Genomic DNA, 15,996 nt, shown 5'->3' on the forward strand with positions numbered 1-15,996 from the left:
TAACCCTAACCCTGATCCCTCACCCCTAACCCTAACCCTGACCCTGATCCTTATGCTGACTCTTATCCAAACCTTGACCTTGAGCCTGCTCCTGTCCCTGACCCTAAACCGAACTCTGACCCTGACCCTGACCTTACCCTGGGCCCATCCTTTCTACATTCCTCACATCACAATTGCCACCACTCAAACATTCTTCAGTGGGTGGAAAGTGTTTCGAAATTTCTGCTGCTTCTGGAAGCTTCTACATCAATCCAGTTCCTTCCCACGGTTTTAATCTTGTGAGATTCAGCATCCCCCCCCGCTCTTCAACCCCTCCTCACCCCCTTTTTACCCACTCATCCTTTCACCCTCTCATTCCCTCATCTCCCTCCCTCACTCAGCCCTCCCTCAGATGTGTAGAATCATAGAATTTCTGCAGTGTCGAAGGAGGTCATTCAGCCCATTGAGTCTGTACCAGCCCTCGGAAAGAGCGCCCTGCCGAGGCCCACTCCCCCCGGCGATCCCCCTAACCCCATAACTCCACCTAACCTTTAGGCAATTTATCGTGGCCAATCCACTGAACCTGCTCATCTTTGGGCTGTGGGGGCGAAACCCACGCAGACACGGGGAGAATGTGCAAACTCCACACGGACAGTGACCCAGAGCGGGATCGAACCTGGGACCTCGGCGCCCTGAGGCAGCAGGGCTAACCACTGAGCCACCGTGCCGCCCTGTTTCTCTTTATAATTAAGCCCATTCTGTGGATGAACACAGTGAAGGGCCGCCTCACCTGATCACTGCCACCCTGCTGCCAGCTGACTCCAGATACTTCACATAGGGAGCTGCCACATACGTCTTTGCCACGTCGGTCAGGTCGTCCACGGTATGCTGGGCTAAGATCCCTGGCAGCAACAACAAGTTGCATTTCGTTAGTGCCTTGAACATAGGAAAACGTTCCACAGTTCTTCACAAGAACAACTATCAGACACATTTGACACCGAGTTCCATAAAGAGAGATTAGGGCAGAAGTTTCCTCAAAGAGGAAGGTTATAAAGGGGTTAGTGAGACAGGCAGAGGCTGCCCAGAGCTTGCGATCTGGATAATGACGGAGACTTTCCCACCTCTAAATCTGACTCGACACAATCAACCAGATTAGTAGAATTTAATTTCTGAAGCAAGGCCCAACAGTGGGCTGCCCAGAGCCCCAGATAATGAAGCTAGTCTTGGCAAGGAGGAAAGGTAGCGCCCCCAGTTGGGCTCTCCTCTCCGGGAGGTTGACTGGGAAACATTCACTCTTATCCGAGTTCAACTTGTACCCAGGGAAAGAGCCAAAACCCCCTCATTATCTCGTCCATTGGGTGCTGGGTCCGTAATGTACAGAAGTGGGTCTTTCAAGTAAAGGGACAGCTGATGTTCCACTCCGCCCTGATTTATCCCCCTCCAATAAACAGAGGATCTCAGTGGGCAGCACGGTAGCACAGTGGTTAGCACTGTGGCCTTACAGCTCCAGGGTCCCAGGTTCGATTCCCCGCTGGGTCACTGTCTGTGCGGAGTCTGCATGTTCTCCCCGTGTCTGCGTGGGTTTCCTCCGGGTGCTCCGGTTTCCTCCCACAGTCCAAAGACATGCAGGTTAGGTGGATTGGCCATGATCAATTGCCCTTAGTGTCCAAAAAGGTTGGGAGGGGTTATTGAGTTATGGGCATAGGGTGGAAGTGAGGGCTTAAGTGGGTCGGTGCAGACTTGATGGGCCGAATGGCCTCCTTCTGCACTGTATGTTCTATGTATAGCGAGCGGCTCTATTGCCAAAGCAAACAGGAGCAGAGACAGTGGACACCCTGCCTTGAACCCCGATTCAATGGGAAGTAACCAGAGTTCAGGGCACTTGTACGAACACTGGCAGTGGGACCCTACACAGTAGTCGAACGCAGGAAATAAACTATTCAACACTTCCTCTTGATCAATTTTGAACCGTCATTGGGACAGAGTTTCCTCATCTGTCGCCATGGCCTGGGTGTGGCGACCTGCTTGATTTAATACTTTGTTTGTTCTTTGTAATACCACAGCCCAGCCCCAGGCTCCATGTGTAAATTCCCTTTTAGGTCCCTAATCGACCCGAATCCTCCTTTTACTATTTGTATACCTGGAGAAGACTTTGGGATTACCCTTTATATTGGCTGCCAAACTTTTCTCAGAATCCCTCTTTGCTTCTCTAATGAGCCTATTCACCTCCCTCTGAACCTTCTGGATCCAGGCTGTAGTTTCTATCTGCCACTTTTTCATCCTGGGAGCACTGGATTAATAGTCCTTTTCCTTTTTAACACCTTGTCTGCGTTGGGACCATTTCTGTTTTGAAGGTAGCCCATTGTTCAGCTCTAGCTTTTCCCTCCAACCTTCAGTTCCAATGCAACCGGCCCAAACCAGACTTGGCTAGAGTCACAGACGAACGACACGGACTCTTGTTGGTTGTGGCAAGGCTTAAACAACATAACGGGTTACAAAGCGAAGCCAAGCAGAATCTCCGGCAGCAGCGCACCCCTCCTCGATGAACTCAATGTATTCTGTGCTCATTTCGAGCAGGAAACCAACAAATCGCTGTCACCTGTCCCGGCAGCCTCGGACACACCCGTAGCCACCGTCACAGCTTCCCAAGTCAGATTGACCTTCTTGAAAGTGAACCCTCGGAAGGTGACAGTTCCGGACGGGGTCCCTGGTCGTGCACTCAGATCCTGTGCGGACCAGCTGGCAGAGGTATTCACGGACATCTTCAACCTGTCCCTACTCCGTTCTGAGGTTCCCACCTGCTTCAAGAAGACCGCCATCATACCGGTGCCAAAGAAGAACCAGGCAACGTGCCTCAATGGCTACCGTCCGGTGATGTTGACATCGATCATTATGAAGTGCTTCGAGAGGTTGGTCATGAGGCACATCAACTCCACACTCCCAGAACGCCTCGATCCACTGCAATTCGCATACCTCTGCAACCGGTCCACAGCATCTCCCTGGCCCTACACTCATCCCTGGAGCATCTCGACAACAAGGACTCCTACATCAGACTCCTATTTATTGACTACAGCTCCGCCTTCAACACCATAATCCCAGCCAAGCTCATATCAAAGCTCCAAAACCTAGGACTTGGCTCCCCACTCTGCAACTGGATCCTCGACTTTCTGACCCACAGACCACAATCAGTAAGAATAAATAACACCTCCTCCACAATAGTCCTCAATACAGGGGCCCCGCAAGGCTGCGTATTTAGCCCCCTACTATACTCCCTGTACACACACGACTGCGTGGCAAAATTTGGTTCCAATTACATCTACAGGTTTGCTGATGACACAACTGTAGTGGGCCGGATCTCAAATAACGATGAGTCCGAATACAGGAGGGAGATAGAGAACCTAGTGGAGTGGTGTAGCGACAACAATCTCTCCCTCAATGCCAGCAAAACTAAAGAGCTGGTCATTGACTTCAGAAAGCAAAGTACTGTACACACCCCTGTCAGCATCAACGGGGCCGAGGTGGAGATGGTTCGCAGTTTCAAATTCCTAAGGGTGCACATCTCCAAAAATCTGTCCTGGTCCACCCACGTCGACGCTACCACCAAGAAAGCACAACAGCACCTATACTTCCTCAGGAAACTAAGGAAATTCGGCAGGTCCACATTGACTCTTACCAACTTTTACAGATGCACCATAGAAAGCATCCTATCGGGCTGCATCACAGCCTGGTATGGCAACTGCTCGGCCCAGGACCGCAAGAAACTTCAGAGAGTCGTGAACACCGCCCAGTCCATCACACGAACCTGCCTCCCATCCATTGACTCCATCTACACCTCCCGCTGCCTGGGGAAAGCGGGCAGCATAATCAAAGACCCTCCCACCCGGCTTACTCACTCTTCCAACTTCTTCCATCGGGCAGGAGATACAGAAGTCTGAGAACACGCACGAACAGACTCACAAACAGCTTCTTCCCCACTGTTACCAGACTCCTAAATGACCCTCTTATAGACTGAACTCATTAACACTACACCCTGTCTGCTTCATCCGAAGCCGGTGTCTGTGTATTTATCGTATATCCTATGTTTTTTTCATGTACGGAATGCTCTGTCTGACAATATGCAGAACAAAACTTTTAACTGTCCCTCGGTACATGTGACAATAAATCTAAATCCAAATACACCCAAGTCAGGCTCTGTTCTTGACCGATTGAAGGCGGCTTTCCGCCAGTTACTTATTTTTACCCTGGATTATCCATTGTCCTTTTCTACCATCATCCTAAACTTTATGATACAATGATCTCTGTCTCCTAAATGTTCCCCCACTGGCACTGCCCGGCCCGGCCCATTTCCTAGAACCAGATCCAGGGGGGGATTCTCTGATCCTGAGGCTAAGTGTTGACGCCGTCGGAAACGCCGTCGCTTTTCTCGACGGCGTCAATATGGCCTCAGGATCAGCAATTCTGGCCCCTACAGGGGCCCAGCACGGCGCTGGAGCGGCCCAACGTCAACTGGACGCGGCGGGTCCGCGCACGCAGAGTGGCACCGGCGCCAACGTGCGCACGCACAGCGTCTCCCTTCTCCGTGCCGGCCCCAGCGCAACATGGCGCAGGGCTACAGGGGCCGGCGAGGAACAAAGGAGACCCCCAGCCTGAGAGCCCAGCCTGGTGGGCCCCGATCGCGGGCCAGGCCACAACGGAGGCCCCCCCCCCCCCCCCCGGGGTCAATCCCCCCCCCCCCCCCCCCCACAGGCCGCCCCCCGAACCTTCCACGCCGAGGTCCCGCCGGCTGAGATTGGAATGACGCCGGCCAGACTCGGCGTCGGGGCGCGTGGCACGATTCACAACGGTTGCTGGGATTCTCCGGTCTGACCCCGGGCTGAGTGAATCCCGCCCCCAATGTCCAGCCTTTCCATTGCGGCACAGTAGCACAGTGGTTAGCACTGTGGCTTCACAGCTCCAGGGTCCCAGGTTCGATTCCCGGCTTGGGTCACTGTCTGTGCGGAGTCTGCGCGCTCTCCCCGTGTCTGCGTGGGTTTCCTCCGGGCGCTCCGGTTTCCTCCCACAAGTCCCGAAAGACGTGCTGTTAGGTGAATTGGACATTCTGAATTCTCCATCTGTGTACCCGAACAGGCGCCGGAATGTGGCAACTAGGGGCTTTTCACAGTAACTTCATTGCAGTGTTAATGTAAGTCTACTTGTGACAGTAATAATGATTATTATTATTACTTTAAAGATGCTGTAAAAATCTAAGTTGTTCTCTTCGTGCGTCGGTGTCTCTCTGATTCAATCTCCACACTCCCACATACTGAGCAATCTATTATGGGGGCAGAGGGTGGTTTGGGTGTGGGGTAGCTCACCCTGAGTCCCTCCCCTCTCCCGGACCCTCAGAAGCCAAGTCGGCGTGCGCCCGACGCTCTGCATGCAAGCCCGCCCTGTGACCAGAATGCTTTGCGGGCAGGCTTCTGCCTCTTACCAGGGGGGAGGTTTTGCCCTCAGAATGTTCTGGACAATCCGATTAGTGGGTAATGCCTGCAGTGTAAACCAGGCCCAAGAAAGTCCGGTAAATCCGGGGACCCAGTACGTCCGGGATCTGGGCAGGAAGGGTTTCAGGGCGAGGGGCAGGGGCGGGGGTGGGGGTGAAGGTGGGAGGTGTGAGGCAGCAAGCAGTTATCAGAAAAGGGGGCGGGGGATTATGTTAGGGAGCCGGGCCCCGACTGCGCAAAGAGCACCCCCTGATCAGTGTAAAATCCCTGTCCTTCCTTTATAACGTTTTGTCAAAAACAGCCTGGCCACTTGTCCGGTTGCCCATGACAACCAGGTGATGGTCCCCCCCGGGAAACATGCACAATAGTGAATTATCGTATTCGCTGGTATTAACTGTGCTTTAAGTAGAATCATAGAATTCCTGAAGTGTAGAAGGAGGCCATTTGGCCCATCGAGTCTGCACTGAACCTCTGAAAGAGCCCCCTAACTAGGCCCACAGCCCTGCCCTACCCCGTAACCCCACCTAACCTGCACATCCCTCCACACTGAGGGGCAATTTATCACAGCCAAACCTCCTAACCTGCGAATCATTGGACTGCGGGAGAAACCGGAGCACCCGGAGGAAACCCACGCAGACACGGGGAGAACGTGCAGACTCCCCACAGACAGTGACCCAGCGGGGAATCGAACCTGGGACCCTGGTGCTGTGAAGCCACAGTGCTAACCACTGTGCCACCATGCTGCCCCATGTTGTGGAGGGGTCAGCATTTAACTGGGTCAACTGACTGGTCAACAAGCTCAACTGATTATTTATTTAAATATGGCGGATAGGCTGCAAATCTCACCGCCCACCCAGTGACTGTGATTGGGGGTGAGCCTGGGGTGGGTGGGAAGGTGGAAACCTGTCACCTGCACATGCCCTATTTTCCTATTTTACCTGTGCCACCTCTGCTAAATGGGGCCACATAAAATCCAGCTACTGTCTCTAGATGTCCATCTGACACTCTCCATCTATCAAGTGCTCTCATCTAACCTTCTCTCTCTCTCTCTCACTCTCCTGCCCTCCCCCTCTCCATCCACCTCTCACTCTCTGATGGGGAGACCGGAGTGATCATCAATCATCTAGTGCCTGTAGCAACTGGCTACTGAGCATGAACAGTGTCACAGTGTTACAGTGTTATAGTGTCACAGGGTTACAGTGTCACAGCGTTACAGAGTCACAGTGTTACAGAGTCACAGTGTTACAGTGATACAGCATCACAGTGTTACAATGTCACAGTGTTACAGTATCACAGTGTTACAGAGTCACAGTGTTACAGTGATACAGCATCACAGTGTTACAATGTCACAGTGTTACAGTATCACAGTGTTACAGTGTCACAGTGTTACAGTGTCACAGTGTTACAATGTCACAGTGTTACAGTGTCAGTGTTACAGTGTCACAGTGTTACAATGTCACAGTGTTACATTGTCACAGTGTTGCAGCGTCACAGCATCACAGTGTCACAGCGTTAGTGTCACAGTGCTACAATGTCACAGTGTTACAGTGTCACAGCATTACAATGTTACAGTGTCACAGTGTTACAATGTCACAGTGCAACAGTGTCACAGCATCACAGTGTTACAATGTCACAGTGTTACAGTGTCACAGGGTTACACTGTCACAGTGTTACAGTGTTACAATGTCACAGTGTCACATTGTTACAGTGTCACAGTGTCGCAGCATTACAGTGTTACAGTGTCACAGTGTTACAATGTCACAGTGTTGCAGTGTCACAGCGTCACAGTGTTACAATGTCACAGTGTCACAGGGTTACAGTGTCACAGTGTTACAGTGTCACAGTGTCACAGTGTTACAGTATCACAGTGTTACAGTGTCACAGTGTCACAGTGTTACAGTGTCACAGGGTTACAGTGTCACAGTGTTACAGTGTCACAATGTCACAGTGTCACAGTGTTACAATGCCACAGTGTTACAGTGTCACAGCTTTACAGTGTTACAGGGTTACAGTGTCACAGTGTTACAATGTCATAGTGTTATAGTGTTATAGTGTCATAGTGTCACAGTGTTACAGTGTCACAGTGTTACAGTGTCACAACGTCACAGCGTCACAGTGTTACAGTGTTACAGAGTCACAGTGTTACAGTGTTACAGTGTCACAGGTTTACAGTGTCACAGTGTTACAATGTCACAGTGTTACAGTGTCACTGTGTCACAGCATTATAGTGTTACAGTGTCACAGTGTCACTGTCTCACTATGTCACAGCATTAGTGTTATAGTGCCATAGTGTCACAGCGTCAGTGTCACAACGTCACAGCATCACAGTGTTACAGTGTTACAGTGTTACAGTGTCACAGTGTCACAGTGTCACAGTGTTACAGTGTCAAAGGGTACAATGTCACAGCGTTACAGTGTTACAGTGTCACAGGTTTACAGTGTCACAGCGTTACAATGTCACAATGTTACAGTGTCACCGTGTCACAGCATTATAGTGTTACACTGTCACAGTGTCTCTGTCTCACTATGTCACAGCATTAGTGTTATAGTGTCACAGTGTCACAGCGTTACAGTGTTACAGTGTCACATGGTTACAGTGTCACAGTGTCACAGTGCTACAGTGTTCCAGTGTCACAGTGTTCCAGTGTCACAGTGTTCCAGTGTTACAGTGTTACAGTGTCACAGTGTCACAGTTTTGCAGTGTCACAGTGTCACAGTGTTACAATGTCACAGTGTTACAGTGTGTGGTAGTATGCATTAGGGGTCATGTGGGACTGTGAAGCCGTGATGTCATTGGCTGACAGATCCCGGGTCCTGGTTGGCTGTTGACCTCTAGCTCTGCCCTGAAGGCGGAGTATAAGAACCAGGAGTTCTCCCCTGCAGGCCAGTCAAGTCACACTTAATAAAGCCTCATCGACTTCATCTCTATTTGTCTCTCATGAGTCTTTGTGCGCTACACAGTGTCGCAATGTCACAGGGTGAGTGACTCGGAGGGGGACCTCCAGGTGGTGGGGTTCCCAGGTATCTGCTGCTCTTGTCCTTCTAGATGGTAGTGGCCTTGTTTTTGGAAGGTGCTATCTAAGGAACCTTGGTGAGTTTATAGAATTTACAGTGCAGAAGGAGGCCATTCGGCCCATCGAGTTACTGCAGTGCAGCTTGTAGCTGGTACACACGGCTGCCATTGTGCATCAGTGCTGGAGGGTTTGAATGTTTGTGGAAGGAGGAGCAATCAAGTGGGGCTGCTTTGTCCTGGATGGTGTTGAGCTTCTTGAGTGTTGTTGGAGCTGCACTCATCTAGGCAAGTGGAGAGTATTCCATCACACTCCTGACTTGTGCCTTGTTGATGGTGGACAGGATTTGGAGAGATTCAGCAGATCACCTTTATCCACAGCACCTGTTACCTCTTCAAAGAACTCCAATAAATTGGTTTGAATACATTGAATGGCGTCCGCCGGCCGTCGCGAGTTGGGGCATACGCGGGAGTGCCAGCATGCGCGGGAGTGCCAGCGTGTTCTGGCGTGATCCCAGCGTGTTCTGGCGTGATCCCAGCGTGTTCTGGCGTGATCCCAGCGTGTTCTGGCGTGTTCCCAGCGTGTTCTGGCGTGATCCCAGCGTGTTCTGGCGTGATCCCAGCGTGTTCTGGCGTGATCCCAGCGTGTTCTGGCGTGATCCCAGCGTGTTCTGGCGTGATCCCAGCGTGTGCGCAGGGGGGTTCCTCTCCGCACCGGCCATGGGGGACTGTGACAGTGGCTGGTGTGGAGGGAAAGAGTGCCCCCACGGCACAGGCCCACCCGCAGATTGGTGGGCCCCGATCGCGGGCCAGGTCACCGTGCTACCCCCCCTCCCCCCCGGGGCCAAATGACCCCCCCCCCCTCCCCCCCGAGGACTCCGCAGGCCGCCCGCAGAGCCAGGTCCCGCCGGTAAGGACCTTGTTTGATTTACGCCAGCGGGGCCAGCCGAAAACGGGCGGCCACTCGGCCCAGCGCAGAGCAGAGAATCACCGGGGTGGTGGGGGGGGGGGGGGGGGGGCGCTGCCAACGGCCCCCGACCAGCGCGGCCCGATTCCCGCCCCTGCTGAAAAACCAACGCTGGAGAATACGGCAACCGGCGGCGGGGCGACGGGGCGGGATTCACGTCACCCCCCGGCGATTCTCCGGCCCAGCGGGGGGGGTCGGAGAATCACCTTTAACAAAGAATGTAACATTTCCCCAATGTTGCCATCACTCACCGATCACTGGTCTATCGTTCAACATTGCAGCCCTGGGAAATTGAAGAGAAAAGAGTGAGTTTCACATCTTCCAATAAGAATCAATCAGACACTGAGATTGAGGCAGTCACGGGGAAGACGCTGCTTGTAACTCCTTTAACTTGTTGAAGTAGGGAGAATCCTTCCCTGTTTTCTATGGTTCGGTTTCACCAGCCTGTTGTCAAAACCCCATCCGCCTCGATCTAATTCCGGAATAGTCTGACAGATCCAAATTTTACTCAAACACAATCTCCCCCCATTAAAGTGTCGTCACTAATCAGATCATCGATGACACGTCGCACCCCTCCCCACAATTCATTCCCAGTGAGCGGCCAACCACATAGAACACAGGAGCAGGAGGAGGCCATTCTGCCCGACTAGCCCGCTCCGCCATTCATACTGATCATGGCTGACCATCAATTCACTAGCCTATTCCCACCTTCCCTCCCCCATATCCTTTGATTCCCTTCGCCCCAAGTGCTATATCTAACTGATGTTTGAAAACATACAGGGTGGGATTCTCTGCTCCCGCAGCTGTCAATGGGAAATGGGAACGCCGGGAAACCCACGGGAGGAATGTGCTGCTGGCGGGACTGAAGCATCCCACCGCCAGCAAACAGCCGGAGAGTTCTGGCCACAACGTTTTGGCCTCAACTACTTCCTGTGGCAGTGAATTGCCCAGGCTCACCACTCCCCGGGCGAAGACATTCCCCTCCTTCTCTGTCCTAAATGGGGTCGGCACGGTGGCGCAGTGGTTAGCGCTGCTGCCTCCCGGTGCCGAGGTCCCAGGTTCGATCCCGGCCCCGGGTCACTGTCCGTGTGGGGTTTGCACATTCTCCCCGTGTCTGCGTGGGTCTCACCCCCACAACCCAAAGATGTGCAGGGTTGCACATCTACACTAAATTGCCCCTTAATTGGAAAAAAATCAATTGGGTGCTCTAAATTTAAAAAATCTCTGTCGTGAATGGTCTCCCCCGTATCCCCAGACTGTGACCCCTGGTTCTGGACACCCCCACCATCGGGAACATCCTTCCTGCATCTACCCCGTCCAGTCCTGTGAATTTTATAATTCTCTATGAGACCCCCTCATTCTTCTGAACTCCAGTGAATACAATCCTAACCGACTCAATATCTCCTCGTATGACAGTCCCGCCATCCCAGGAATCAGCCTGGTAAACCTTCGCTGCTCTCCCTTTACAGCAAGAAAATCCTTCCTCAGAGAAAGAGACCAAAGCAGCCACAATACTCCCATTGTGGCCTCACCCAGGCCCTGTATAATTGCAGCAACACATCCCTGCTTCGATACTCGAAACCTCTCGCAATGAAGGCCAACATACCATTAGCCTTCTTTACCGCCTGCTGCACCTGCATGCTTACCTTCAGCGAATGGTGCACAAGGACACCCAGGTCCCGCTGCACACTCCCCTCTCCCAATTTATAACCATTTATATAATAATCTGCCTTCCTGTTTTTGCTCCCTCCAAAGTGGATAACCTCACATTTCTCTAAATTATTCTGCATCTGCCATACATGTGCCCACTCACTCCGCCTGTCCTAATCACACTGAAGGATCTCTGTATCCTCCTCACAGCTCACCCACCCACACAACGTGGTGTCATCTGAAAATCTGGAGATAATACATTTAGTTCCCTCATCTGAATCATTAATGTATACTGTGAATAGCTGGCCGATCCCTGTGGTACCCCACAAATTCCACCAGCTACCGTGTTGAGATTGGTACCCATGTCTCCATTACTAGTCAATCGGAGTTCCCTCAATCAGAGCTCCCTCAATCAGAGCTCCCTCAATGCCCTTAGTGTTGAGTGGGGTTACTGGGTTATGGGGATAGGATGGAGGTTTTGACCTTGGGTAGGGTGCTCTTTCCAAGAGCCGTGCAGACTCGACGGGCCGAATGGCCTCCTTCTGCACTGTAAATACAATCTGAACCTCAATCAGAGCTCCCTCAATCGGAGCTCCCTCAATCGGAGCTCCCTCAATCAGGGCTCCCTCAATCTGAGCTCCCTCAATCAGAGCTCCCTCAATCTGAGCTCCCTCAGTCAGGGCTCCCTCAATCTGAGTTCCCTCAACCGGAGCTCCCTCAATCAGGGCTCCCTCAATCTGAGCTCCCTCAACCGGAGCTCCCTCAATCTGAGCTCCCTCAACCGGAGCTCCCTCAATCAGGGCTCCCTCAATCTGAGCTCCCTCAATCTGAGCTCCCTCAATCTGAGCTCCCTCAATCTGAGCTCCCTCAACCGGAGCTCCCTCAATCGGAGCTCCCTCAATCGGGGCTCCCTCAATCTGAACTCCCTCAATCAGGGCTCCCTCAATCTGAGCTCCCTCAATCAGAGCTCCCTCAACCGGGGCTCCCTCAATCAGGGCTCCCTCAACCAGGGCTCCCTCAATCAGGGCTCCCTCAATCTGAGCTCCCTCAATCTGAGTTCACTCAATCTGAGCTCCCTCAACCGGAGCTCCCTCAACCGGGGCTCCCTCAATCAGGGCTCCCTCAATCAGGGCTCCCTCAATCTGAGCTCCCTCAATCTGAGCTCCCTCAATCTGAGCTCCCTCAATCAGGGCTCCCTCAATCGGAGCTCCCTCAACCGGAGCTCCCTCAATCAGGGCTCCCTCAATCGGACCTCCCTCAATCAGGGCTCCCTCAATCTGAGCTCCCTCAATCTGAGCTCCCTCAATCTGAGTTCCCTCAATCTGAGCTCCCTCAACCGGAGCTCCCTCAACCGGGGCTCCCTCAATCAGGGCTCCCTCAATCGGACCTCCCTCAATCGGACCTCCCTCAATCAGGGCTCCCTCAATCTGAGTTCCCTCAATCTGATCTCCCTCAATCTGAGTTCCCTCAATCTGAGCTCCCTCAACCGGAGCTCCCTCAACCGGAGCTCCCTCAACCGGGGCTCCCTCAATCAGGGCTCCCTCAACCAGGGCTCCCTCAATCAGGGCTCCCTCAATCTGAGCTCCCTCAATCGGAGCTCCCTCAATCAGGGTTCCCTCAATCACGGCTCCCTCACCCGGAGCTCCCTCAACCGGAGCTCCCTCAATCAGGGCTCCCTCAATCAGGGCTCCCTCAGTCAGGGCTCCCTCAATCTGAGCTCCCTCAATTGGAGCTCCCTCAATCAGGGCTCCTTCAATCAGGGCTCCCTCAATCAGGGCTCCCTCAATCAGGGCTCCCTCAATCAGAGCTCCCTCAATCAGAGCTCCCTCAATCAGAGCTCCCTCAATCAGGGCTTCCTCAGTCAGGGCTCCCTCAATCTGAGCTCCCTCAATCTGAGCTCCCTCAATCGGAGCTCCCTCAATCAGGGCTTCCTCAGTCAGGGCTCCCTCAATCAGGGCTCCCTCAACCAGGGCTCCCTCAATCAGGGCTCCCTCAATCTGAGCTCCCTCAATCAGGGCTTCCTCAGTCAGGGCTCCCTCAATCTGAGCTCCCTCAACCGGAGCTCCCTCAATCAGGGCTCCCTCAACCGGAGCTCCCTCAATCAGGGTTCCCTCAATCAGGGCTCCCTCAGTTTCTGCTCCCAGCCTATTGAAGCTCCATTAACGTGAGAGTTTTAGGCCGTTTATTGGCTAGTCAGCACAAGCTGACTGCCAGAGCCCAGCATGTCAGTAAAGACAGCAAACTGCGGTTAACACACAAGACTGGTCCCATCACAGCTCACACAGTGCAACCCCCTGCCCACCCCCTCCCCTGCTCACCCCCCCCCTGCCCACCCCCTCCCCTGCCCCCCCCTCCGCTGCCCACCCCCTCCACTGCCCACCCCCTCCGCTGCCCACCCCCTCCCCTGCCCACCTCCTCCCCTGCCCCCCTCCTCCCCTGCCCAGCCCCACCACTGCCCACCCCCTCCCCTGCCCACCCCCTCCCCTGCCCACCCACTCCCCTGCCCACCCCCTCCCCTGCCCACCCCTTCCCCTGCCCACCTCCTCCCCTGCCCCCCTCCTCCCTGCCCAGCCCCCACCACTGCCCACCCCCTCCCCTGCCCACCCCCTCCTCCCTGCCCACCCACCCCCCTGCCCACCCCCTCCCCTGCCCACCTCCTCCCCTGCCCACCTCCCCTGCCCACCTCCTTCCCTGCCCACCTCCTTCCCTGCCCACCTCCTTCTCTGCCCACCTCCTTCCCTGCCCACCTCCTCCCCTGCCCACCTCCTCCCCTGCCCACCCCCTCCCCTGCGCACCCCCTCCCCTGCGCACCTCCTCCCCTGCCCACCTCCTCCCCCGCCCAGCCCCCACCACTGCCCACCCCCTCCCCTGCCCACCCCCTCCCCTGCCCACCTCCTCCCCTGCCCACCTCCTCCCCTGCCCACCTCCTCCCCTGCCCACCTCCTCCCCTGCCCACCTCCTTCCCTGCCCACCTCCTTCCCTGCCCACCCCCTCCCCTGCCCCACCTCCTCCCCTGCCACCTCCTCCCCTGCCCACCTCCCCTGCCCACCTCCTTCCCTGCCCACCTCCTTCCCTGCCCACCTCCTTCTCTGCCCACCTCCTTCCCTGCCCACCTCCTTCCCTGCCCACCTCCTTCCCTGCCCACCTCCTCCCCTGCCCACCTCCTCCCCTTCCCACCCCCTCCCCTGCCCACCCCCTCCCCTGCGCACCTCCTCCCCTGCCCACCTCCTCCCCCTGCCCAGCCCCACCACTGCCCACCCCCTCCCCTGCCCACCCCCTCCCCTGCCCACCCCCTCCCCTGCCCACCTCCTCCCCTGCCCAACCTCCTCCCCTGCCCACCTCCTCCCCTGCCCACCTCCTGCCCTGCCCACCTCCTCCCCTGCCCACCTCCTCCCCTGCCCACCTCCTTCCCTGCCCACCTCCTCCCCTGCCCACCTCCTCCCCTGCCCACCTCCTCCCCTGCCCACCTCCTCTTTTGCCCCCAGAGAAAACCCCAACGTTAACACAAATCTCTCACTTTGTCAGTTTGCTCATGGCTGGGAGGTTGTTGTTGGACGGATTTCTTCGGAAGGATCAGGAATGAAATGGATGTCAGAATGGGGAAGTTGGTTATAACAGCCCCAATGGGAGGGAGTTCTGTGTTGTGTCATAGTCTGGGAAACCACACAGAAATTCTTTTAACTCTTTCCTCACCAGGTTTGTCAAAACTGCAGAGATTAACGAAAGCTTTCGGCCTGTGTTTAACAAACAAGGACAAAATAAGAAATATGATTATAAGACAAAGGGGTAGGAGAGGCCATTCTGCCCATCCAGCCTGTTCAGCCACTCAATCAGATCATGGCTGTTCTGGTCTGTGTCTGAGCTCCTGTCTGTCCCCCATAACGTTTCATTCCCTTGTTGATCAAAAATCTGTCTAACTCATCCTTAAATCTATTCAACAACCCACAGCCTCCACTGCTCCCTGTACAGGAGAATCATACAGCCACCCCCCCTCTGAGAGAAGAAATTCCTCTTCAGCTCCATCGTAAATGGGAGACCATTTTTATGCTGTGCCCCTAGTTCTAGATTCTCCTGGTCTAGATTTTCCCCCATCTGGATTCTCCTGATTGTTGATTCCCCCGGTCTAGATTCCCCTGCTTCTAGATTCCCCGGCTTCTAGATTCCCCGGCTTCTAGATTACCCAGGTTCCAGATTCCCCCTATCTGGATTCTCCTGGTTGGAAATTCTCCTGGTTCTGGATTCCCCTATTCTAGATTCCCCTGGTTCTAGATTCCCCAGGTTCCAGGTTCCTCCTATCTGGATTCTCCTGGTTCCAGATTCCACGACTGGCAGATTTCCCTGGTCGAGCCCCCCCACCAGTTCTAGATTCCCGATTCTAGATTCTCCTGGTTGTAGATTCCCCAGTTCCAGATTCTCCTGGTCGACCCCTCCCACCATTTTTTAGATGTCCCTGATCTATCCCACCGATTCAAGATCCCCCTGATTCGAGATTTCCCCCTATTCAACATCCCCTGGTTCTAGATTCCCATGGCTCAGGATTTCGCCCATCTGGATTTTCCTAATTCTAGATTCATCCTGGTATTACATGAAGCATCATTTCATGTGCAGCACGGTAGCACAGTGGTTAGCACTGTTGTTTCACAGCGCCAGGGTCCCGGGTTCGATTCCCGGCTTGGGTCACTGTCTGTGCGGAGTCTGCACGTTCTCCCCGTGTCTGCGTGGGTTTCCTCCAGGTGCTCCGGTTTCCTCCCACAAGTCCCGAAAGATGTGCTGTTAGGTGAATTGGACATTCTGAATTCTCCCTCTGTGTACCCGGACAGGCGCCGGAGTGTGGCGACTAGGGGCTTTTCACAGTAACTTCATTGCCGTGTTAATGTAAACCTACTTGTGACAATAAAGATGATTATTAT

The 15,996-nt window shown here is 54.2% G+C and overlaps 1 protein-coding gene across 1 annotated transcript in view; it reads right to left on the minus strand.

Annotated features, from left to right (window-relative positions):
- Nucleotides 1-14,734, minus strand: part of LOC140393370 (gamma-glutamyl hydrolase-like) — a 109,749-nt gene extending 95,015 nt beyond the window's left edge. The window contains exons 1-3 of the mRNA XM_072479752.1: nt 14,604-14,734; nt 9,688-9,719; nt 770-881 (exon numbers count right to left, since the gene is read on the minus strand). Of these exons, the coding sequence (XP_072335853.1) occupies nt 770-881; nt 9,688-9,719; nt 14,604-14,620 (161 nt within the window). The 5' untranslated portion in view covers nt 14,621-14,734. The remainder of the gene's footprint in view (nt 1-769; nt 882-9,687; nt 9,720-14,603) is intronic.
- Nucleotides 14,735-15,996: the final 1,262 nt, after the last annotated feature.

This window comes from Scyliorhinus torazame, chromosome 16 (genome assembly GCF_047496885.1).
Source record: "Scyliorhinus torazame isolate Kashiwa2021f chromosome 16, sScyTor2.1, whole genome shotgun sequence".
Taxonomy (NCBI): Eukaryota; Metazoa; Chordata; class Chondrichthyes; order Carcharhiniformes; family Scyliorhinidae; genus Scyliorhinus; species Scyliorhinus torazame.